The sequence below is a fragment of the Ictalurus furcatus genome, chromosome 20, assembly GCF_023375685.1.
Source record: "Ictalurus furcatus strain D&B chromosome 20, Billie_1.0, whole genome shotgun sequence".
In the NCBI taxonomy this organism is placed as follows: domain Eukaryota; kingdom Metazoa; phylum Chordata; class Actinopteri; order Siluriformes; family Ictaluridae; genus Ictalurus; species Ictalurus furcatus.
Window position 1 is genome coordinate 7353926 of NC_071274.1, and position 26929 is coordinate 7380854.

Sequence of the window (26929 nt, forward strand, 5' to 3'; positions counted from 1 at the left end):
CAACTGCCGTCTGGCTCCGGTATTTAGCTCTGATTAACTCCAAACAAGCTAACTGGAATACCACGGGAGAATAGTGATATTCTAATGCTTGGCTACAATGTAGTTGGAAGCCAGAAGAAAGATGAAACCAGACTAGGATATGTGAAAAGGAATGTTCACCTTATTAGAAATTCCAGTGGAATTCCCAAAGGCTCTCAATAGACAGATAAAGGAAATGGCAATGCCAAATATTGTTTAGAAATGTGTGTCTTAACAGGTGATCGTGTTTTACCAGGCAATTTAGAAAACACTGGGCACATAAAGTTTCCAGTTTGTCAATTAATTAGTATTAATCAATAGGCATTAAAAAAACCTTTTTTTTTTTTTTTTAACAAAAAGATCTCAGAGACATTTGGCTGCCATACTCCCTCAATCAGATGCACTGCAAACCAATGCTGTTGTAGTCTCTGCATTTAGCTGTGTGTCAAAACTATTGGTCTTAATTATGGCTTGTTTTGGTTACTGTTAATCGTTTAAGTGATGTGCTCACACTGCAACTGAGCATCTTGTTGTAATATTGGTTTACTTAATAAAACCAATGGCTGTGGTTGTGGTTAGAAAGAACCACTTCACTTCACTTGGGTGAAGATAATCACTCCTCTCCTTGACCGTTTTTATATTGAAACGTATACACAATGTATGCATTAATGTTGTAATAGTAGTGGTTTCTCACACAACTAGCTTTAAACTAGGAAACAAACCCCCCGTAGGATATCAAATCTTAAATACCCATTCCTAAGTAGGGCATTACTTACAATAGCTGCAGACTCCTTTCCCCCTCTCCCCCTCCTCTTCCTTCAACCTCACACCCTATACAACACTAGCTGTGTTTGTCAGACTGCATGCATCAACAAACCATTTCAAGCTGCATTGGCTTTTACACAATTGGTTTGAATGGAGGCAATGCAGAAAAATCGCAGTGAATTGAAAAAAAATGATAAAACTAACTTTTTCTATCATTATATGCGGCTCACATAACAAAAGTTGTTGTGTTTTAATACATCTGACTTTAAGTTTGAGGGAACAACATTGGCTTAACCATCAGCTCAGTAGCAGCACAATCACATTCAAATGCTCAATACTTCACCACCAACCCCAAGCTGGCCTGTACCTTCATCAAGAAGAACAAAATAAATATTTTACATAAATCCAATCAGCTTTCTCTTTACTGAATTTGATTGAATAGCACACTGTTGTACTTTAAATATTCTATGACTCTGTGTACACTAAATGACGCATTAAGGTGACTGAATACCATTATACTAATTCTTTCTCTCTGTTATATAATTTCTTTTTTTTTTAGGATCAAGATTTCTTGTTACATCCACAGGGGCCTTGTATATTCTGGACGTGCAGTCAGAGGATGCGGTGAACATCTACCGCTGCACCACGCGGCATCGCTACACCGGAGAGACCCGACAAAGTAACAGCGCCAGATTACTTTTATCAGGTGAGGGATTCATTTGTCTTATATGATAAACAAGACATACTTTAGTATGTCACATATGGCTCTATGACTAACTATGCAGCAGTTTTATGAATCTGTGTTCAAGTATCTTGAAAAATCACTTCTTTTACCCAACTGGGCCAACCTGCCTTTAGACACTATAGGCCCTTTATGGTGCTCCACAAACAGTTGGACAAACATCTGGCAGTCATTTTCACATTGCATTTGAGAGCCCATTGGCTTCGTCTAGATTTAAATTTTTCTGACTAATAAATGACATTTAGCACACTTTCTTTACCATCTGCCTGCACCAGATTCATAGGTGCCTTCTGCCTTCTTGAGTAATAAATGTATTAGGGGACTAGTTGACTAGTCTATGCAACCCCTAGCACAAAGTGAGAAAACATCTCACTTGCCTTCAAAAGACCAGAATGAACCCATGTCACACCCCTCTTCAACTCTTTCCACTGGCTTCCTGTAGCTGCCCGTATCAAATTCAAGGCCTTGATGCTCACGTACAAGACCTTGTCTGGAACAGCACCCCCCCTACTTCAACACTCTCCTTGAGGCTTACATTTTCCTCACGCAATCTGTGATCAACTAACAACCGACGCTTAGTAGTTCCTACTCAGCGTGGCTCAAGGTCCCTTTCCAGAACCTTCAAACTAACCGTTCCTCAGTGGTGGAATGAACTTCCAACCTCAATCTGGATCGCAGAATCTGTCACTATTTTCAAAAAACAGCTAAAGACACCTCTTCCGTGAGCACTTAACTAACCCCTAAAATGCCAACCCTACATTATTTAAAAAAAAAAAAAAACTTTCTCTGGCTCTTACACCTCTACTCTGTGCAGTTTGCTTCTCTAGAACTCAATTATAAATTTTGCATGGTAGCACTACTTGTATTGTTCTACGCTTTATATATCGCTTTGCTTGTATTTCCTCATTTGTAAGTTGCTTTGGGTAAAAGCATCTGCTAAATGAATAAATGTAATGTCATGTAATTTAAGTGCCATATAGTCGCAGCATGCAGGCTCACAAGAGTGGTATGCTGGGGAGTCTCCCAGGGGCCAGAGCATAATTTCAAGGTTTGTGCTCTGCTATGCCATAGTGACCTTTTGTCTTGGACTGCAGGCTAGTGGGAATGGATGGCCCGTGAGTAATATTAACAGGTGAAACAATGATCTTTTTAGATTGAATGGGGGTATCAACACAATGATTACACAGTCTGCCAAAGGCACTGTTGCATCATCCACATCCATTATGGCCAATAATGCACTAACACATCCTGGTACAAAGAGCTTGTTTCTGTCTCTGCCTTGTTCATGAACCACATCATCTGTCTGTTCACAAGCAAACCAATGCTCTGCTATCCTGTAGGTGTTTTCACCTTACCTTACATCTACTTCAAAATTACAGATTCCCCTGACACAGGACTGTGAGATCCAAGTGTCCAATGTCTCATGTAATCAGTCCGATATGTAGGCAGCTCTTAATAGAAGCCAGTATTTTTCACTAGCTTCTCCAACCCTGCTGGAGGCATCTGACTCTACACTTTCCTTCTTTGATGGGGGGAAATGTGTGCTGGACCAGCATAGGGTATGCACATACTACTAGTACATACTACAGCCGCCTTTGCAATATGGATATGTGTAATTGTCCACATAAAAACTACACACAGACCCTGCCATTGCAGGTGCTGCAGGGAGACTTGCACACCTTTTATGAACACCTTGCTAACACCCTGTTGCCAAAAGAATGAGAATGGCACTCTGCTGAGGTGAAAGTGGAGAAATCTCCTGTATCCTGCAGTAATTATGTGGAAATTATTTGCGGGACTAGGGTGATGGCTAGATATGTTTAATTCATGAACAACTCAGTCTTTTTAGTTCAAGGAGTCCTATTTTGGTTCATTTAGTCCAAGCTGGAGATTTCAAGGTTTTCAGGACATTCAATGGTATTGGCTGCTGGTTGCATAGTTGGGTGGACTGTGCAAGTGAACCAATCATTTACATGAATGGAATCAACCTTCAATTTGCTGAACAGATGCAAGAATTTCAATATTTGTGGTGGCAGACAAGGGTGTCTAAAGGTAGCCTGTTGCCTGAAAATGCCAGAACAAGTAGACAATCTAGTGCCTTCCAGGCCTGTGTATTAAAGACCTGCGATGTAATAGCAGAAGTTGGCACAGTGTGAACTTCGAGGACTGGCCAAACAACCTTCTCATCTGCATGAACAATTCCAGGGATTCACTGCCATGTTTCTCATCGTGGCACCCAGTTCATTTGCAGTTACTGTATGGGCATTATCTCATTAATAGCGAGAAGCAACTGTGCCCCACGTTACAGATGCAACTCACAACTCACCATAGCAGTGTACAATTTGTGAACCATTCTGCCAGCTCCTTTATATTTGGCTTCAGGCCACACAGATTTACGAGCATGGCTTCATCAGCCTGTACCACTAGTGAGACAGTGTCTGTAGAGGCATTAATCTCAACCTTAGTCCTGTTGTATCTGCCATCACTGTTAGTATATGTGCTCTTTTCTCAGGTTGCTGTGTCTATGTGCTTTAGAGCGCATATAAGAGCTCTTTAATGCCGTTGTTACATTGTTGGATAGCCCAGTAACTCACTGGGCAACTGTACCATGCATTGGGTTAGATCAAGCTTCAGTTTCCTTAAGGTAGCCTTAATATCAGCCTGCAGCACAATCACTGCTGTTCCTGAGCCAAACCTCCTGTACTCCACTCTGATCATCAGATGGTGGACCGGTGGCCACTATCAGCACTTTTCACCAAAGTGGGCCTCAAGCTAGAGAATGAGAGGCAGCTGCTGAAACTACCTCATGGTCTGTCTCTGCATGCATGATAGCTGTAGGCCACTATAAGCTCCTCTGAGCTCTACCCTTTAGTGTATTGTTGGATTGCTGCTAATTGCTCTTGCATTTGGCACTTGCCCACTGCCAGTTCCTGACCCTGCAAAGAAGCTTACCTCTTTCTTCCCATCAAGCTCTGCTGCCATATCTGATGCTTGTTTTACTCCTCACTGTGGCCTCATAGTGCCAGATGAAGCTGATGAATAGTTTACACTATTTCCATACAGTGGGAGGTGTCTTTTACACATATATAACATGCAGTTAGGCAAAGCTGTCTGTTGCAAATTTTCAGGTCTCAAACATCACCCAAATGATGGTCATGTCTCGTACCTAACACCATCATTGCTTGGCATGAACAGCCTGCCACCCTATCCTGAAATATACAAGAGGTTGAGAAAGTTGAAAAGTTTTGGCAATTCAAACAAATTATACATTTCTAGACTTGTTGAGATTATAAGATTAGTTACTCTGTGTCTGCAGTGGCCATGCTGATGCATACCGACTCAAACAATGGAGTGCATGTCTTGTGACAATTATTTGTGGCAAAACAATAATAAGTCCAATATTAGAAATACCATCATCCATGGTTCACATCAATGCACTCTGTATGATGGTGCAGATTTAACAATAATAAGATTAGCAAGAAATAGATTTTATTGCTCCATTCTTTGTGTCTTGGATCCACTTCCTCAACATATCAACAAGAGGAGAATAGGAAAGAGGACAAGAGAAGAAACAAAGGAGGTAAAACAGAGGTTTATGTATGTCATTGTTGTCCCACTACTCAGTGGAAAACTGCCAGGGACACCTCGGTCAATGACCAAAGGATGAGCATGATGTAGCTGATGCCAATTATTGGCTACACAAGTGAGGTCATGGTCAGAAGGTGAAGGAACAAAAGGAAGCACATTTTTATTTTCCTATTTTCAACTGGGTACTTTACTATTTTTTTTATTTAATTATTTGTGGCTTTTGCTTTGTACAAGAATTTTATGAACATCAGCAACCTGGCAAAGTGTAGTATAACTTTTTAAAAAAGTGATAGGATTCGAGTGAATACATTATCGATATGTATGCATACACAATTTTCCAATTAGATTTCACTTATAGATTTCATTGGCGATTTCAATAATTATATTAATTATGTGGTGATCTGTGTGTATAACCCATTTATATTGAAATTGACTGACATTAAAAGTTGCAAGATATTAGACAGGACTTTTAAGGCTTCACTTTTATAAACACATCAGGAAAAAACATGCCAATTCAAGGACATTCATTTCTGACCATGAAAATGGCAATAGATTACAAATGGAAATTAAGCCTACCCTCAACAATGCTGCTTAATTGTGCTTGCCCCAGTGTGACAGTATGCTATATGGTATTAATCAAAGCAATTTTCTTTCACTTTACTTTTTCATAAAAGGCCATTTTTGCACCAAATGATGATTCTTTGAATACATTAACCACTCAATACTAATGCAGTAGTAATAACTAGAGGTAGATTAACCTGGCAAATTAACAGTAATTATTTTCTATTTGACTATCTACCTTTCTTTATGTTTCTTTGTTGCAGAACCTGTAGATTCAGCTCCAGTTATTCTGGATGGCTTTGAGAGGAAGGAGGTCATGGTCGGTCATCGGGTCGAACTGCCCTGTAAGGCGTCTGGTCATCCTCCGCCTCGCTACCGCTGGCTAAAGGACAACAGCCCTCTGGAGTCAGACAGTCGCTACCACCAGAGTGTCTCAGGCCTCCTGATTGAGGCCACCCGACCCAGTGATGGAGGCAACTATGTGTGTGAAGTCTGGAACAGCTTTGGCAATGCCAAGGTGGTGGGACGGTTGGTGGTCAAACGTGAGTTCCCAGTTTCTAGTGGACATTTGTTTAAAAGTGAAATTTTTTATAATCCTGAAGCCACAGATTGAGTCTGCACTGGTCAGGCCGTGATCTAATTCATAATGACATAAATGTAAGTAAATAAGCAAATAATGTCTTGAAATAACAGTTACCAAAACACCTAAGGATTAGTCTTGATATTAAGCTCATATGCACAACTAATTTTTCTCTTGGGGAAGTGGCACTGAAAGATGAAAACTCACAAGATTCTGGTTGGATTATAGAAAAGTAGCTGATTTGCTCCACTATGTCTGTGTGTTTTCCTCTCCAGAGCCCCTGAAAGCAGTGGTGAGTCCTCGTAAGGTGAGAGGCAGTGTGGGCAGTCAGGTGTCTCTGTTCTGCAGTGTCACTGGCTCTGATGAATATGAAATCACCTGGTACAGAAATGGAGAGAGGATCCAGCCAGGGCCCAATGTCCGCATCACTGGCCTCAGCCATGAGAACCTGGTGATGGAGGGCATGGCCAAGAGCGATGGAGGAGCCTACCAGTGTTTTGCACGCAATGGCAAGATGTCCACCCAGGATTTTGTGCAGGTCATTCTGGAGGGTGAGTTGGTTTTAGCCTAATCTTAAAATACTTGTGAGCAGGGTTTGGTTTGAGAGGGATAAAAGGGATGCCATTTTCTTTTTAAAAAAACAAGAAAAAAAAAACATACCCCTCATACACACATTTGACACACAACTTAATCTAATTCAAATATTTTATCGCCATGCGTGATGAAATTTTTAGAGTGAAAGCTGCTAGAAACTCAGATGTCCAGTGTTCATTCACCTTCTGAATGCCTGGATTATATCAGTAAGCAGATGCCTTAAAACAGAACAGCCTATCTATCCACAAAACCCAGATGTTCAAATCTGAAGAAATTTGTGTTTTTGATGTGGTAGAAATATGTAGGAACATGGGCCAAAAACATTCAGTGTGAAATCAGTGTGAAAAATCATTACTGATTATGAGCTGAGTCACCAAAACTCACTAAGCTCAGGAATGACATAGCGACAGGTATTTGAGTTAGAGGCAGATGCAAGTGCAGATTAGAGTTTATCGTTAAACAAAACACGTTCCATGGCACATAGCATATATTTGATCAAATATTTAGTTATGATTTACAAAATAAGAATTGGCATGTTTCAGAGAGTATTCAATGTAACAAATAAATATAATAATAATAATAAGAAGAAGAAGAAGAAGAAGAATATAGGGAAAGGATGCAACAGAATGTAGTTCTGTGGTTAACTGTATCTCATTGAATGAACATGGCATAATAGCATGTATATACTAACAATATACTAGCAGTTAACTAACTTGCATATATGGGTATTGTGCATTGCTAGACTAGTATCACCCCCTGTATAAAAAAGTCCAGATTTCATGTTAAGCCTTTCTGTTAAACAGATCACAGGCTCAAACATGACTCAAGTTACCTCTAAGCATAGAGCACCACTGCATTACAGTTCTGATTTTCAAGATGACTGTGTCTTAATGCTGACTCCTTTCAACTCTTATATGTGTCCACGTAATACTGGGAAGAAGAGTGTAATGAGTGGATTTTGCGTTAGTTCTTGGCAGCAGCTTAATGTAGTTGAACCTGTTTCCTTGACTTGAGTAATAATTTATCTTGCTAACAGCAGAATGAAGATCTACTTCCTTACATTCCAGACCACTGGACGGGGTTCTTTGTGGAACTAGTGTAGTTTTCAGATTTGCTTGTTTCCTAGTAACCTAGTACTAAAAAACAATGTTGTCACCATGACATCACGTGTGACACATGTGACCATGACCATTCTTTTCATGCTGAGAAAGCAGAAGAAACAGATTCAAGACTTCAAGACCTAGCCTTGACCCAATTGCAGCATAATGCCAGTGCTGACACAGGAAGCACACGCCACGGAAGGATGCAGTCTGTTCAGCAACCTTCCCCGAAGCTGCGTGACTGTATTGGGGACTGAAGTAACTGATGTGACTGCAAGGCCCACTAAGAAAAGGCAGGGAAGGTCCTCTGTGGCACAATCAAAGGAAGAACAACAGCTGACAGAGGGTTCAGCTCTTCAGCCCCATGAAGAGGAACGAATGTACACCCTTACTAAGTTGGAGCACAGAGCAGAGAAGCTGCCAGTGAGCATGGGCCAAATGCAAGAACTATTATCAGCAGTGCAACAATGCAATAAAGTGCAGTACAGCTGCCTTGCATATAGAGACAAACTTTCAGTGGCTGTATTTTATTTTCAAAGCTTGAGGCCCATCTTAACGAGTGGCCCACATTACTTGTAAAAGGTGCATTTGGAAGGTCAGATTGTAAGCCCTGTGTATGACACAGTAGCGGATAATGTGTTCCAAGCAGGCTCAAGGCCGTCTTGGCAAAACTAAAGCTTGATCCTTCACCTAATGCAGTGGATCAAATGCCTGACCCATTTTGTGGTATATCAGCACAAGCTGGACTATTCCACAGTGTACCAGTTTCCTAAAGAAAATTTTATATCTTTAACTTTATAGAATGCAGGAAATCTGCAACTATATATAAGAGTACACATAAGTTTTGCACAGGGCTGCAATTAATGACACCAGTAGAGAGAGAGAGACTTCCTTAGTAGTATGTGAGAACAAAGCGTTGTGGGCAGATCTGCACTGTGCAAAATCTGTATATAAAACTGGTTTGAAAACCTGGTGAGTATAATCTCTACCACTAACACCATGCTGAATGCCTAAACTGCAAGTGTTTTACCTGCTCTAACACTCCCACTTCAACTCTGGAAGGGCTATTAATTAGCTGAGGCAAGGAAAACGCAGCAAGGGCATGGGGTTCTCCAGAACCAGTGTTGGGAACCTGTTCCCTAAGCTATGGAAACCATAGCAACATGGCATGGGAAATCATCAGGTCTGGGTCTATTAATACAAATCGGAAGGCACATTTGGCTTGCACAAACGCCATTGCTAGAGGCTGGTAAAACACTTTTCCCCACTTGATGCTGGTGCCTGGGCTGGTGCCTTTGGTATACTGGTTATTGAGGCACTAGGTAATCACACCTTCATGATTAAAACACAAATTAATCATATGGGACAGCAGGTTACTTGAGGTCCCAGAAGACTTGAGGTTCAGAGTCCCTAATGGCAGATTGTAAGAGTTATGCAGGATATAGCACACACCAAACTACTACCACAACAGCAGATCAGAATGCAAAGGTGGGTTAAGTTAAACCATAATTGCAAAATGAGAGGTGGAATCTGTCCCATTCTAGTGCCATATTTCTATACTCCAAATGTTTATTTCATATACAGTATCTCACAAAAGTGAGTATACCCCTCACATTTTTGTAAATATTTGACTATATCTTTTCGTGTGACAACACTGAAGAAATGACACTTTGCTACAATTTAAAGTAGTGAGTGTACAGCTTGTGTAACAGTGTAAATTTGCTGTCCCCTCAAAATAACTCAACAGACAGCCATTAATGTTTAAATTTGGTGTCATTGCTCTCACACTCCCTCATACTGGTCACTGGAAGTTCAACATGGCACCTCATGGCAAAGAACTCTCTGAGGATCTGAAAAAAATAATTGTTCCTCTACATAAAGATGGCCTAGGCTACAAGAAGATTGCCAAGACCCTGACACTGAGCTGCAGCACGGTGGCCAAGACCATACAGCGGTTTAACAGGACAGGTTCCACTCAGAACAGGCCTCGCCATGGTCGACCAAAGAAGTTGAGTGCATGTGCTCAGCATCATATCCAGAGGTTGTCTTTGGGAAATAGACATATGAGTGCTGCCAGCATTGCTGCAGAGGTTGAAGGGGTGGGGGGTCAGCCTGTCAGTGCTCAGACCATATGATGCACACTGCATCAAATTGGTCTGCATGGCTGTCGTCCCAGAAGGAAGCCTCTTCTAAAGATGATGCACAAGAAAGCCCGCAAACAGTTTGCTGAAGACAAGCAGACTAAGGACTTGGATTACTGGAACCATGTCCTGTGGTCTGATGAGACCAAGATAAACTTATTTGGTTCAGATGGTGTCAAGCGTGTGTGGTGGCAACCAGGTGAGGAGTACAAAGACTAGTGTGTCTTACCTACAGTCAAGCATGGTGGTGGGAGTGTCATGGTCTGGGGCTGTATGAGTGCTGCCGGCACTGGGGAGCTACAGTTCATTGAGGGAACCATGAATGCCAACATGTACTGTGACATACTGAAGCAGAGCATGATCCCCTCCCTTCAGAGACTGGGCCGCAGGACAGTATTCCAGCATGATAATGACCCCAAACACACCTCCAAGACGACCACTGCCTTGCTAAAGAAGCTGAGGCTGAAGGTGATGGACTAAACCCTATTGAGCATCTGTTTGGCATCCTCAAATGGAAGGTGGAGGAGCACGAGGTCTCTAACATCCACCAGCTCCGTGCTGTCATCATGGAGGAGTGGAAGAGGACTCCAGTGGCAACCTGTGAAGCTCTGGTGAACTCCATGCCCAAGAGGGTTAAGGTAGTGCTGCAAAATAATGGTGGCCTCACAAAATATTGACACTTTGCGCCCAATTTGGACATTTTCACTTAGGGGTGTACTCACTTTTGTTGCCAGCGGTTTAGACATTAATGGCTGTGTGTTGAGTTATTTTGAGGGGACAGCAAATTTACACTGTTATACAAGCTGTACACTCACTACTTTATATTGTAGCAAAGTGTCATTTTTTCAGTGTTGTCACATGAAAAGATATAATCAAATATTTACAAAAATGTGAGGGGTGTACTCACTTTTGTGAGATACTGTATGTGTGAGCCAGTATTCTGCAGCCATGTCTGTTCCCTGATATCTGGCCTCATTAACAGGCATTCCTCAACTACACTGTATGGTTCATTGTTTGGGTATCAACACAGTCACATTTGTCTGTAATATAATATATTGGCCCCAATGGAAAGATTTGCATTGCACTGACCAACTGGAACACTGACAGTTTCTCTACTTCCATGTAAGTGGAGGGACATATAAATTCAAAGTTTTCTCTTTAGGTTAGCTCTAGCTAGCACCTGGGATGTCTGCAAAATGTGTGCATGTTGTCTAGAGCCCTTGCAGCATCAGGGTCTGTGTGTAGTTTCTAGATGATTGATTGCTATACAGTCAGTCTCATCAATAACTGACAAGACAGGCGGATCTCCTGATTTCACTTCTGGAAGCTCTGCGGCTAGAACTCAAGTGGAAGTAGTGCTTTTTATACATTGAGGGAATTGTAAATGGCCAAACATCTGCATCTGGTAAGGATGTTGGCAGCAGCAACTCCAGTAGTAGAAGTAGGAATGTTGAATCTCAGACCATTTCAGTGTTGTTTCAATAGAAGAAGGGCAGGAGTCGTGGGGGACAGGGGTATGTGAGGTTGGTTGGGCTATGGGAAGGGACGGGCAGTTGGGATCTTCGAGACCAAGGCTTGTTACCATCAAATCAACATCCTTGAAATGAAAGCTGTGTGGATGGTGCTGGTACAGGAACCAGGAACCTCTAAGCTACTATTGTGGACAGATAACACACATCAACCACCAAGGCTCTGGGCTAGGAAAGCATTCAAATATGATTGGCCAAATGTAGGACTGTATGTGATATTACTGTTATGGATGACAATGCAGTGCACGCAGGCAGATGACACAGTCAGTATTGTTGATAACACCATTCTGGCCTTGGTACTAGGCCAGTTTATTTAACTTGCTGTATGAACCAATAAAAGGAGAACAGAACAGATCTAAAGTGTGTGTCACTTAAGACAGCTTTTTTGGCCATCATTATATCGAAGGGAGATGGCGAATTGCATGCACTGTAGCTCAGCACTCAATTCCTTTGTTAGGGACTGGAATTCAAACATGTAATGTTGTGGCTGAACACAGCACTGCTGCCATAATAAAGATATTTATGTGGTAAAACATGGAATTCACTGCCCACATTCACCAGATTCTACCACACCCCATGAGATCTGTGATAATTTTGAGTGACTGTCTTCCTTAATCAAGAATAGTAGACAAAAGCATTGGTTGTTTGAGTTATTCCATCATCAACAGAGTACAGTAATAAGAACTTTTTTGAGTCTCTACTTCAACTAAGATCAGTATCTTGAGTGCCTGAGTGATTCTTACCTACAACAGAAGGCAGTGGCAGTGCCTTGCATGTTTTTCATCCTTAGTAAGGTACAGTATAGATTGGGTGATTCTCATCATCAATTACAGAGGTCAGTACTAATATATTGAGCGATTCTCATCATCAATAGAGAGTGGTGTCAGTCGTTGAATGACTCTTAAAGTCAATAGAAACAGTATCTGCATTCAAGTGATTCAAATTCTCAAATAACATCAGTCTCCGCAATTGAACAGATCTTACCCCGAATAAGAACCAGCATCACCTTCAGTGAGCAACATTACACATAGAAAAAAGGTATCAGCAATTGTTGTAAGCATTTTCTATTACATATGTAAACATACAGTAGTTCTCTGGTTAAGTAGAGGAATGGCAGGTGATGAGCGTGATATAGCAAGAGCCTTTTGTAGGCAATACATGTGAGGTCACTGTCTTATTTACAATGTGACGACTTTGTTACAAAGTTCCGACTTTGCTTTTAGTGCTTGGCTATGAAGAGAGCAAATGGGAAAACTTTCTGTCAGTTTGTCAGTTTCCATCTATGAATTTAGAATATATAGGTACAATATAGATTTGCAATATGAAATATTTTGTTGTTGTTCTTCATCTGACCAACTTCACCTGAAATGGCCCTATGGCCCAAACTATTGAAATGGCCCTTTGGATGGCTACATGAGTTTAAAGGGCATGATAAAAACAGTATTAAAATACAGCCAGGATAACATTTTGTCTAATGTTGAGATGAAGCTGTGTTTACAGTAGCTTTAAGTTGAGATGATCGGACCTTCGACCAGCAGATACTTACCTGAGCCTGAATCCTGAGGCAACTGTGTCCCACGGCAGTGGAACTGAGTAAAGAGATATTGATCATCTATAATGATGTGGAGTGAGTCTGCACAATCAGAGAGCAGTGGTGAGCTATGACTTCAAAGGCACCAAGCTTGGAATCAAAGCTGTTTTAACTTTCTTGGCTGAAAGAAATAAAGGACATGAAAAAACAAATAACAGTAAATAAGTTTTGAAGGACAATACTATTTCTAAATGTTGAGATGGTATGTTTAAACCTACTGTTTTATTTATTTAGTATTTTGTGTAGTTTTCTTGATTATCACATTTTTCTGGTGTACGAGTTTGGAGTATACCTCTGTCTTTTTGACTGCCAGTGTTTCGACCCAGGCCATGAATTTTAATTTCCCCTGGTATATGTTTTGAGCATACACCTTCATTCTGGCTGTAACTCCCACACAAGCTCAGTACATGTTTAAAGTCTGTATATTTCATGGTTTCCATGTATATATTTACATATGAACCATTTTTTTTAGCTTTAACCTTTTAAGTTGTGAATAAAAGTCACCATAAATTATAGGTTGTTTATCCTGTTTTTGATAGTTTCAAAATAACTCAGAACCATGTTACATATTGACTATGATTCCAGTTTGACTTCAGATGTAAAATTGTCAGGGCATGCTAAATCCCAAAAAAACCCCAAAAACCTTCAATTCCTAGAATGTTTTAATTAGGATTAGCTAAACTGTAGATTCAGCTTCTCACTGATTTCAATATTAAGTATATTTTAAAATAAGTACACAGTTCTTGTATAAATTATACAGTAGATTGTATACATTTTGTGTACTACCATTTCTGTCAAACTTACAAGCTGGTCATGCCACTCCTGCAAAAAGACCACCTGGACTGACCTCAGTGACTTGGTGCTTGTTAGTTTGAACAGTGGAATGAAAACTATAATTAAAACTACTTGTTGGAATTTTAAAAGAATAACTCATAGCCATCAGTTTTTTATCAAAACAATGTAAAAATAAAACATTGTCGTGATGTCACTGCTTAAAACTGTATAGCATAATTTTAACAGAACAACTGTTTCAGATATCTTTACAATAATATACATCATCCCAGTGTTCCTGTCACATCTAGAGTTATGATTGATCTTGTGCATTATAAATGTATATGTGATATATATACTATAAACTATAAACACTATAAAATATACCTGCAATTTGCATAACAAACCCCTGTGAAGCTGTTAAAACTTTCTGTGTTTATATCTTCTCCTCCCTCCATATCTCCTCCTCAGATGGCACTCCAAAGATCCTGTCGGCCTTCAGCGAAAAGGTGGTGAGCCCCAATGAGCCGATCTCCCTGGTGTGTCACGTCAAAGGCACCCCACTCCCCACTGTGACATGGACACTGGATGATGAGCCGGTTATCAAGGACAGCCACCACCGCATGGATCGATTTGTCACAGTCGAGGGCCACGTGCTCAGCTACCTGAATGTCTCACATACACAGGTCACCGATGGCGGCGTCTACCGTTGCACCTGCAACAACTCTGCCGGATCGGTCTCCTACCAGGCGCGAATAAACGTAAGAGGTGCTTGTCAGATCAGCTCCTCCAACAAAAACAAACAAAAATGCACTCACATCACACCTTTATGAAACCTGTTTTTAAGATGTTTTTTGTTTTTTTTTCTAGCCGAGAGAGTCAGTATGAATATTCATGTTTCTGCTTTTCTTTTTGACATATACTTAGTTGACTGTTGTAGCTAGTTTTTCAGCTAAACCTACCAGCCTTTTGTAATCAGGGTTATTTCTGAACATTTGAAGACCCTAAATAACATGCTACTATGGCCACCCTGCAACCCAACTAACCACCTCAATCATACACTATATGGCAAAATGTTTGTGGACACCAAACCTTCACACCCACATGTGGTTCTTCCCCAAACTGTTGACACAAAGCTGGAAGCACACATAGGATGTCTTTGTATGCTATAGCATTATAATTTTCACTGAGACTAAGAGGCCCAAACCTGTTCCAGCATGACAATGCCCCTGTGCACAAGCGAGCTCCATAAAGACATGGTTTGCCAAGTTGGGAGTGGAAGAACTCAAGTGGCCTACACAGACGACTGATTCCAAAACTGGAATGGGATGTTCGAAAAAAAAGCACATATGGGTATGACGGTCAAGTATCCACAAACTTTTGTCAAGTGTGCCTCTCAAGTTTTAGACCACAAGTGACTGCTTAATCCACTTATAGCTAGAACCAGCCATGTTTGTAGTTATACTCTTAGTGACTGTAACCTATATATTGCACAATTGTCAGCTCCCATAGACATCCTGTCTATCAATAGAATAGAATAGAGACCACCATAGGACCATTGCCAGATATTAATGAGGTTGGTGGTCCAATAGTGACAGGTTTATTGTACTATATATTATAGTTTTGTTGTAACTGAACACCTATACAGTGGCCCAACAATGTAGATGTGTTTAATAAAGTGGCCAGTAAGTGTATAAAAGCTGTAATGTTAATCTACCTGTAACATAGAGTATTAGGTTTGTATGCTGATAATACAGTATATGGCATTATAAATAGTTATATAAATAATTATTTATATAACTAATTTTCATGTGCAAATTTTGTTGCAGACAGTGTAATCTGTGTGTAATAACACACAGTTTTCGTTGTTTTATCTCTGCAGCAAACTGGTATAAAACTTATGAGGTTCAGGTGCACAGTGCCTTCTAATTTTAATACAGCTCTTTTAATATATAGCCCTCATATTTTAGGTGACTAAAAATGACTGAATGGTTGGCTGCTCAGTTGTTTCTGTATATAAATACAGTGTAGAGTAAACTGACTCATAACCATGATCAGATTAGAGAATAGATGCACTTATAATAATATATTCAAATGCATAATAGTCCTAGTTTTGGCTCTTCAAGGCTCTGCAACTTAGTAGTGCGTAGTAGTGCAACTCAAAAAAAGACATAAACATTCCCGAACATAAGCATGTTGACGTTCCTAATGTTTCGTTTTCCCTAACAGGTCCTGCCAGTATCCGCCCAATGAAAAACCTCACTGCCATCGCGGGGCGTGACATGTTCATTCACTGCCGCATCATTGGCTACCCCTACTACTCCATCAAGTGGTACAAAGATTCCAACTTACTCCCGTTTAACCATCGCCAGCGTGCCTTTGAGAACAACGGCACATTGAAGCTGTCTAATGTGCAGAACTCGGATGAGGGCGAGTACACGTGTTACGTTCTGGTGGATCCTGAGAAGCAGATCCATAGGAGTGTCCATGTTACTGTAAAAGGTCAGAGGGCAAGAAATGCTTTAACTTAAAAAAAAACAAAAACAAGGTTTGCTTAATTTATTTACAGGTTCCAGCAAGACCTCAATTTATTCCATCACATGCACATTTATTCCATCACATTATAAGCAAAGACCGTTTTGGACCAGGAACGGCTGGTATAAATGGCCTAGCAGGACCAATATGTCTTTCAGAGATGATAAAAAAAAGACATAGTATAAGGTTTCTTTTTTGACATCCAAATCAGATTATTTGCCCTTAACAAATATTATAAGTGTGGATTATTTTGGATTTTGGCAGAATTAAGCACAATAGTACCGTCAACAGTTGTAAGAAAAATACACAAAATGGTATAAAGGAGCAAGGCTGGGACTGATTTCTTTCTAGCCCAGACTGTAGATTCATACAGCCTTCATCAGTGGAAGTCATGTCAGGTGATTACACAGAGTGAAATGCAACCTAGATTTGGTGTCTATGTTTGAGCTGATATTTTTTGTGTTGCTTTGTTGACGCATCCAAAAAGTCTTGATTCTGCTTGCCTTTAACTATACATATATGCAAGATGACTGCCGCACATATCCTGTGTTCATTTGAAGTGTCGCTTGTGCAGATCTGCAGAAATTCATGTTAAGTGTCACCACCGTGGGGGCCAGTATAGCTCCATGTGATACTATGTCTGCAACTGACTAAACAAGTTAGTATGGTGTCTCAAATCACATGTTTATGTACTCTTTTAGGTAATAATTGAGCAAAACATTAACCACCTAGTGTTTTTGACACTCTGTTCAGCATGAGGACATTGGGGGCAGGTGTGAGAGAGAGCAGGGCTGTGTTTTTTTGTTTCGTGGTTAGCACGATTGCCTCGTGTAGAGCAGAACAATAGCAAGACAGCCCATTCATTACAAACAGGTGTAGATACTCAATCATTACCTGCTCATTCTCTGAAGCTCCTCCTCCTATTCATGGCTCACCACACCCCCACTGCCACAGAGAAGAAACTAAAAGTACAGTAGATTGACTAAGCACAGTCTAATCAAAGTATAGATTACACAAAATGAACTATCCTGGAACCATAAGGATGGGTTACAGCTTTTCTGTTGACCATGTTTGGTATTTGGAGGAAACATTCATGAACCGAGTAGGGCATTATAGACTTGAATAATTTGAACTCACAAATGCAACTGCCTTTCTGTCTTTAAATGCGTGTGTAATAGTTTGCCTCACATCATTCTTATTATATTATCTACGAGACCTTATGATATATTGCATTACTCAACTCGTTGAGCTATTGAAAGATGTTAGATTTTAGCCTCCCATCTAATATCAGGACCAGCCATCACTGGTTATAACACACCACAGTATATTGTTATAATAGTTTATCCATTACACTATAATCCAGTCCAACCTTAAAATCATCACCATTCGTATGCTCTCAAGTAGCATCGCCAGCATACTCTCAGTCATCTTGTTACTCTTTTGAGTGGATGCCATCAGTGATGGAAAGAAAAAACATCTCCACGATTGAGTTAGCTAATTTGTTCATGCTTAAAATTCTGAAGCAGCTAGGAGGGAATCCCTAGAGTCCATTATCCCCACTTTGTTGTGAATTAAATAAGCAGTGAAGTGCTGCTTTAGTTCAACGTTATTTTAACTCATTGATTCTCGCGACAGGCTGATGCACACCATGGCTGGGTCCCCTGAGAATGCATTATGCTAAATTTGCCGGGAAAGGAAATAACCCTTTTATAGTTGTCTTTTTCCTCTTCACTGCTCTGCTTCTCCCCTCATTAGCTCACATTATGCCTCCTCCTCTGTGAAATCTGCAGATTTGGAGCCACAGTGGCTTATGTTACAGGCAGAGCAGGACCTTGTGGTTGAAAATCGCCAATTATCGTACGTGTGATGACATGTACTTGGTGTTTGCCTCGTCATCGCATGTTATATGGTGCTTGTCATTGCATTCAGTGGTATATCCTTATTTATAGCTAGAATCAGGATTTATAGTGGTGTGTTATCATTAATTCACCACAAATGAACAGAAAATTGCATTTTTTTTTGGTAAAACATGGAGTAAGAAATAGAACAGTATAATCGTACAGCTTGTAAATCTAAAAAAAGAGTCTGTGTGCAGATTATGGACTTTATTAGTATTTATATATAGAAATGAGAGTGTGGTCATGTCTCCACATCTACATGTGAAATTCTTCAAGTAGGAAGAAGAAAGTCATACTGCATGTGAATGTGACATGGCATGTAAAGAATGACAAGTAAAGAATAAAACATGATGGACTGTGCTCTTATAGGAAAATAATCAACAATCAGATGGTTACCACCCCAGAGTTTATTTTCCTATACTAGCACACACATCCTGAAGAGTTTAATTAAGCAGTATTAATATTAATTAAGCAAGAGTGTGGTTATACTGAATATCGGCAGGGCTGTTGTCCGCTGCAAGTATGAGGCCGCGGGGCGAGTGCAGTTAATCACTGCCATGCCGATATTCAGGACACATTTCAGACACAGTATGGACAAATGTGGTTATGTTTGCTCTGCTAGTGGAACTAGATCCCAAAGAAGCCACACTCAGCTATAGCATGTCAGCTATCTAGGTCACATTGATTGGTATGTTCCCATTAAAGGTGTAAAATTGATGTCCCTTTTTCCTTCTCATTTTCAAATGACAAACTTTAATATTTTAAGTCAAACGTTATATTCCTCAAAAGTATTGTTTGCCATGTCTGCTAATGATGTCACTAACACTACTGTGTTAATGGTTTCGAACTAGGAAGTGGAATTTTATGTGGCACACAGACGAGCAGAGTGATAGACACAGTGCAACATCCCAGTGTGGTTATAGGAAATAAAGGCACTTTTGGTACCCTGCTCGACCAATCAGATTATTGGACGGGAAAGTTACTGTTGTATAATTGTTGTACCACAGCAATTTACCAATGTTTAATTAAAAAAATATATGTTAAAGAATGATATGTGATACTATTTAGCCTTTTATTGTTACATTTAATGTCTTGGAACATCCATGAAACAAGTTAATCCCTGTTATCACTTACAGTGGTGCTTGAAAGATTGTGAACTCTTTAGAATTGTCTATATATCTGCTTAAGTATAACCAATATCATCATTTCACACAAGTCCTAAAAGTATATGAAGAGAACCCACTTAAACAAATGAGATAAAAATATTGTACTATTCTAATATTTATTGAGGAAAATTATCAAATTTTACATATCTGTGAGTGGCAAAAGTATGTGAAACTCTTGGATTAGCAGTTAATTTGAAGGTGAAATTAGTATTAGGTGTTTTCAATCAAAAGAACAGGGATCTATCAAAGTCTGATGTTCACAAAACATGTTTGTGGAAGTGTATCATGGCATGAACAAAGGAGATTTCTGAGGACCTCAGAAAAAGAGTTGTTGATGCTCATCAGGCTGGAAAAGGTTACAAAACCATCTCAAAAGAGTTTGGACTCCACCATTCCACATGCAGACAGATTGTGTACAAATGGAGGACAGAGCATTGTTACCCTCATCAGGAGTGGTCAACCAAAAAAAGATCACTCCAAGAGCAAGACTTGTAATAGTCGGTCACAAAGGAACCCACAATAACTTCTAAGAAACGAAAGGCAACTATTGGCTAATGTTATTGCTCATGAGTCCACCATCAGGAGAACACTGAACAACAGTGGTGTACATGGCAGGGCTGCAAATAGAAAGCCACTGCTCTCCAAAAAGAACATTGCTTCCTGTCTGCAATTCAAAGATCACATGGATAAGCCAGAAGACTATTCGAAAAATGTTTTGTGGATGGATGAGACCAAAATAAAAAAAAATTCTTAAATGAGAAATGTTATGTTTGGATAAAGGAAAACACTGCATTCCAGCATAAGAACCTTATCTCGTCTGTGAAACATGGTGGTGCTAGTATAATGGTTTTGGGCCTATTTTGCTGCATCTGGGCCTGGACGGCTTGTGATCATTGATGGATTAATGAATTCTGAATTATATCAGGAAATTCTGAAGGAAAATGTCAGGACATCTGTATGTGAATTGAATCTCAAGAGAAAGTGTGTCATGCAGCAAGTCAATGACCCTAAGCACATAAGTTTTTCTACCAAAATGGTTAAAGAAGAATGTTAATGTTAAAATGTTAAAAAATGTTAAAAAATAAAGTTAATGTTTTGGAATGGCCAAGTCAAAGTCCTGACCTTAATCCAATAAGGTCAGGACCTTAATCCAGTTCATGTGAAGAAACCCACCAACATCCCAGAGTCGATGCTGTTCTGTACTGAGGAATGGGCTCAAATTCCTCCAAGCCGATGTGCAGGACTGTTCAACAGTTTCCGGAACGTTTAGTTACAGTTATTGCTGCACAAGGGGGTCACACCAGATACTGAAAGCAAAGTTTCACATACTTTTGCGACTCACAGATATGTAATATTGGATGATTTTCCTCAATAAATAAATGACCAAGTATAATATTTTTGTCTTATTTTTTAATTAGGTTCTCTTTATCTACTTTTACGGTAGGACATGTGTGAAAATCTGATGATGTTTTAGGTCACATTTATGCAAAATTGTAGAAAATTCTAAAGGGTTCACAAACTTTCAAGCACCACTGTACATTATAGCGACTATACACAGTCATTCCCTCACTTTCTCTTGAAGTTAATGAGACCCAAAAAAATGCAGGTTGCCATGTTACTGAGAAACCACAAAACACAACATTCACTGTCCTGAAGTCTTTCCCATGGTGGAAAATTAAATGTTACGATAGAAAAGATATTACAACGAGTGTGTTTGGACAGCTGCAGCTACTAGAGCCATGCAGCTATAGAAAATGTATTAACTTTTGAATAGTTAGATTTGAGAATTCAAAAACACTGTGGTATAAATACATTTTAACCGTATTAACATTTTATATCCAATTAATTTCCCTCTCTCTCTCTCTCTCTCTCTCTCTCTCTCTTTATCCACCCCTATGCCATAATGTCCTCTCAGTTCCACCTTTGATCCAGCACTCAGACTCCCAAAGCGCCTCCATAGGTCAGAGAGTCTTCATCCCCTGTGTGGTGACCTCCGGCGACCTGCCCATGTCCATTACCTGGCACAAAGACGGCAAGCCGATCAATGCCAGCTTAGGAGTCACTATCGACAATATCGACTTCACCAGCTCACTACGCATCTCCAACCTATCAGAGATCCACAACGGGAGCTATACCTGTATCGCCCGCAATGAGGCAGCTGCTGTGGAGCACAGCATTCAGCTTATTGTTAAAGGTCAGAGGTCAAAAATCCACCCCAATGAAAGGGTCCTTTGTCAATGGCATGGCGGCTTAGTGGTTAGCACGTTCGCCTCACACCTCCGGGGTTCGAGTCCCGCCGGGGCCATGTGTGTGCGGAGTTTGCATGTTCTCCCCGTGCTGCGGGGGTTTCCTCCGGGTACTCTAGTTTCCTCCCCCAGTCCAAAGACATGCATGGTAGGCTGATTGGTGTGTCCGTAGTGTATGAATGGGTGTGTGAGTGTGTATGTGATTGTGCCCTGCGATGGCACCCTGTCCAGGGTGTACCCCGCCTTGTGCCCGATGCTTCCTGGGGTAGGCTCCAGGTTCCCTGCGACCCTGAAAAGGAGTAAGCGGTTGAAGATGGATGGATAGAGTACTTCAGATTTCTGTGGCATGGCATATAATTGATATACATACCTGTATTATCTCAGATATTGTAGATGGTTCCTTATTTGTTTGTTTGTTTTCCACAGTCCCACCACATTTTGAGGTGCAACCTCGGGACCAAGATGGAATCTACGGGAAATCTGTTATTCTGAACTGCTCGGCTAAAGGAAACCCGATTCCTACAATCGTGTGGAAACATTCTAAAGGTAAAAAATAAAATAATAAAACTCCATTGATGATCAAGCCATGATTAAAGTAATTAAAGCAAACTATTGCTAAACCACACTGTGAGGCTGAATTAAATTTGGGGAATATGCAACTCAACTACATTATTTTGTCATATTATTTAGACAATATGAAGGATCTTGAACTATCCGTTGCAGCTTCTCTTTCAATGCTTGACCTGTTTACGGTCTTTCATAAGGAAACCTCATTCACTCATTTTTGCTTTGTAGCTGAATTTAGAATTGCTGGTATGCACCAAAGTATAGCAATCTCAAATAGCCTGCTCATGGAAAATCACAGAAACAGAAAATGTCAACACTGTTGGTGAAAGTCACTTTACTGCTTCTTTGTCAGTATGAAAGGTTATAGAAATTGGGTTTTAATAAATCTCTTTTACAAGATGTGGAAAAATCCTTTAAAAGACAACACTTAGAAAACATTGTATTACCAAATAAACACTCTCAGGAACAGGTTTGCTCGCTCACTGTCCACTTTATTCATGCAATTATTCAATCAGCCAATCATGTGGCAGCAGTGCAATGCATAAAATCATGCAGATGCAAGTCAAGAGCTTCAGTTAATGTTCACATCAAATATCTGAATGGGGAAAATGTGATCTTTGGGACTGTGGCAATGTTGTTGCTGCCAGGCAGACTCGTTTGAGTATTCCTATAACTGCCGATCTTCTGGAATTTTCACATGCAACAGTCTCTAGATTTTGCACAGAATGGTGCAACAAAACATTAAGTGAGAAGCAATTCTGTGGGCAGAAACGCCTTGTTGAGAGAGGTCAGAGGTTAATGGCCAGACTGGTTTGAGCTGACAGGAAGTAAGCTCAAATAATCAGAATACACAGCCTGTCAACCCATGAGCCTACAGCTGGACAGTGGAAGATTGAATAAATGTCACTTGGCCTGATGAATCTCGATTTCTGCTGTGACATGCAGATGGTCAGAATTTGGCATCAGCATCATGAATCCATGGACACAACCTGCCTTATGTCAAAAGTCCAGTCCAATGGTGGTGGTGGCGTAATGGTGTGGGGAATGTTTTCTTAGCACAATTTGGGCCTATAAATACTAATCGAGCATCGACTTCCATAGCCTCAGTATTGTTACTAACCATATGCATCGCTTTATGGGCACAATATATCCATCATTTAATGGCTACTTCCAGCATGATAAAGTGCCACAACGCAAAGCAAAAGTTGTCTCAAACTGGTTCTATGACCATAAAGTTCAGTGTACATCAGCGGTCTCCCCAGTCACCACATCTGAATACAACAGATCACCGTTGAGTTTTGGTGCAAGAAGGGATGCATGTGCAGCTGACAAATCTGCATCAGTTATGTGATACAATCATGTCAGCATGGAAGAATCTATAAGGAATGTTCCTACCATGTTGTAGAATCAATGCCATGAGAACAAAGTGAGATCTTACACGGTGTTGACTTCCTAATAAAGTGAAATGCATCGATTATACACACCAAAACTAGATTGTTGACAATTGAAAGACTGGCAGATTCCACACAGATTGAAAGAACAAGTATTAATGAGGAAGTCATTTAACTTACCAAAATGGATTTTTTTTTCTGTGCCTGTAGGACATCTGTGATTAGGAATATTAAATACAGCAGAAATAGGGAAAAATCAACTTGTGCAATGTCTGTTTAATTATATAAACAGTATAGCATAGTTTAGTAGAGTATAAACAGTGCCAGTTCTTATTGAACATTGACCATAGCAGGGGGCCCGGGTCATGTTTATTGTGGCACTAGATTTGGTGATTTACACAGGCAGCCCATTGATATTCATAATAATTCAGTCTCCTAATATAATACAGTGTGTTAGCAAAGTTTCACTAAAGAAAATCATACAACCTATACAGTGGAGAGTAAATGTTTGTATATTCTTAAAATCAAAATGACAAAAGAAATCTCATCTACACCAACTAGGCATAGTTTATTAGTTATCACTTATGTTCCTTTATTAGCTTGATTAATAAAAATGCTCAAATACTATATGTAAAGACATTAAATATAAAATGGTTCATTTCGGCATCATAGGACTTAGATATTCGTTATACCTTGTATGTGACTTTTTACTTTATAACTGCCTCCAAGTAGGAATGGGTGGCTTGATATTGAAGTATCAGTACTTCTGGTTCTAGTGTTTACTTTTCTAAAATGTATTCTATTATAAGAATATCGATGCTGTGGGCTTATTATTATTTTTTTATCAAAGAGACTGGGAAATATTAATGTTGTCGGATATACTAATGTCAGGTTGGCACACCAACAAAACGTTAGGATTTCAACTCAAGATCTTCTAAAGAAAAGGCCAACGCGTTTCTCTTGTGCCAAGTTTTTAACACAATATTTGTTCAAATATAAAATAGAGGTACATTTTCCTGTTTCCTTTCCAGAATCCATGGGTTTTGCAAATCTATCCACTTAACTGTATACTGTCTCCCTGATCAGTTAGATTGTCTGGAAGATCTAAACATTACTACTGTGATGGAATGCAGCTGATTTGGACCAAAGAATTTGTTGTATGAAATCATGTGAGGGATTTTTCTTGCCTTCTTGGGACACTGTGTTCCCAGGTGCGGGAGTTCCTCAGTTCCAGCCCATCGCGCTGAACTCAGGATCCCGTGTGCAGTTGCTTGAGAGAGGCTCACTGCTCATCAAACACGTGCTGGAGGAGGACAGTGGCTACTACCTGTGCAAGGTCAGCAACGACGTGGGCGCTGACATCAGCAAGAGCATGTACCTCACCGTCAAAAGTAAGGAGCCTCACCCAGCTGTGTATGTTTGTACATTAAGTGAAACATTATGTACATTATGTCAGTGTGTTCATAATATTATACAAATGGGTGTTTAAAGTCTTTTATTAAATCCACCACTAATTATTGAACAGAACATGAGGACACTTCTAATAATTACATTTTCTTCATAACTGAATTGTGATACACAAAATCTACGTATATGATAATCAAATGAATATCGCTTTAAAACTGAAGGAGTTAGCGCTGCATTTCATACAAAAGAAATCATAATCAAATGATTAGCACTTTTCCAGTGTGTGTGTGTGTGTGTGTGTGCGCATGCGTGAGTGCGTGCGCGTGTGTGCGCGTGCGTGCGTGTGTGTGTGTGTGCGTGTGTGTGTGCAACATTACAGTGCAGGGCCTGCGGGCAGCTTTCCGCCCCGTTGAATGTTGTGGATGAGCTATTGTGCTCCTCTGTAAACTATATTTTTTAAGGAACAGACTTACATCCCCTCCATTACTCCTCCACAACTCAACACAACACATCACTGATAGCTCCTCTGCCATTACAGACGGAAAATAAATAAGAATAAGGTTTTGGGTTTTTATTTGTCTATAGTTCCACTTTCTCATCATTCATCCAGCCATGATCTAAACCTCTTCGCTTATCACCGGGTTTATTAACACCATAATGGCAATACCAATGAGGTGTAACTTACAAATTTGTGGTTATTTTTGCATAAATGTGCATTGGACAAATATTGCATTTTGTTTGTTTTAATAAAAAATTATGGCACTGATGATACCTGCGATACCTCCAAAAAGTGTATTGTGACATAATTTATCATAAATATTATCAGCAATATTATAGTGTGATGTTAATATACCTAGTTTATAAATAAATAGTTTTTGGGTATGCCTATTTATTGCGCCACAGCAATATGCCAAGGCCAACAGCTTTTGGTTTATGAAAGAATGAATCATAATTTTTTATCCATTATATTTACATTTAATGTTATGGAATGTGCGCAAAACAAGTTTTTTGCGGCTTGTCGTGCTCAAAGTCTTTTCCATGTTGTCCAAATTGAATTTTTCCACAATTGTAATCTGTTTAGGTGGAATGTCTGCCATACAAGTCCATGTGAATGAGTTGTTATTATAGAAATGAAGACATTATGCATTATGCATTAATATAAACCTGGGATTTGCATTACAGCCGGAACTACTGTTAGAGCTCAGGCTGTGCCGTAATACGAAAATCATTTGTGGATTCTTATATGCCAATCATTCTTTAAAAGGAAAAGGAAAAAAAAAAACATTCATGAACAACACAGCATGTTTTTAACCATTTATAGTTGCATTTAATGTTATGGAATGTCCATGAGACAAATTAGTTCCCATTATCACTTACATTATGTGTATTCTCTCTGTTGAAGTTAATAAGAGAAAGAAAAAAAACACAGCTTGTCCTGGGCACTGACACTGAGGACTCCTTTTATAAATGTTACATAAACACGTCTTTACAGAAAGCTTCACAATATCAGCAATTATATGTTTTTGTCTTTATTAAACAACACTTATTATTAGCTTTAGATTATGTGGAGCATCTGCTATACAAACCCCTGTGAATGAGCTCATTAATATAAACCTATAATTTATGTTACAGCCGGAACTCCTGTCAGATCTGCTGTTATTTAAAAAAATAAAATATAAAAAAAACCCTTCTGATTCGATAATTCAGGAAAATCTTCTCACCAATCAGAATCAAGAATT

General features: G+C 39.7%; 1 protein-coding gene across 1 annotated transcript in view; it reads left to right on the forward strand.

Annotated features, from left to right (window-relative positions):
• The window catches only part of dscamb (Down syndrome cell adhesion molecule b), a 161377-nt gene that overhangs the window by 94811 nt on the left and 39637 nt on the right, over positions 1-26929 (forward strand). Inside the window, exons 4-11 of the mRNA XM_053651059.1 lie at positions 1343-1489; positions 5938-6216; positions 6530-6805; positions 14452-14748; positions 16210-16482; positions 21495-21773; positions 22252-22371; positions 24995-25174. Coding sequence (XP_053507034.1) covers positions 1343-1489; positions 5938-6216; positions 6530-6805; positions 14452-14748; positions 16210-16482; positions 21495-21773; positions 22252-22371; positions 24995-25174 — 1851 coding nt within the window. The remainder of the gene's footprint in view (positions 1-1342; positions 1490-5937; positions 6217-6529; positions 6806-14451; positions 14749-16209; positions 16483-21494; positions 21774-22251; positions 22372-24994; positions 25175-26929) is intronic.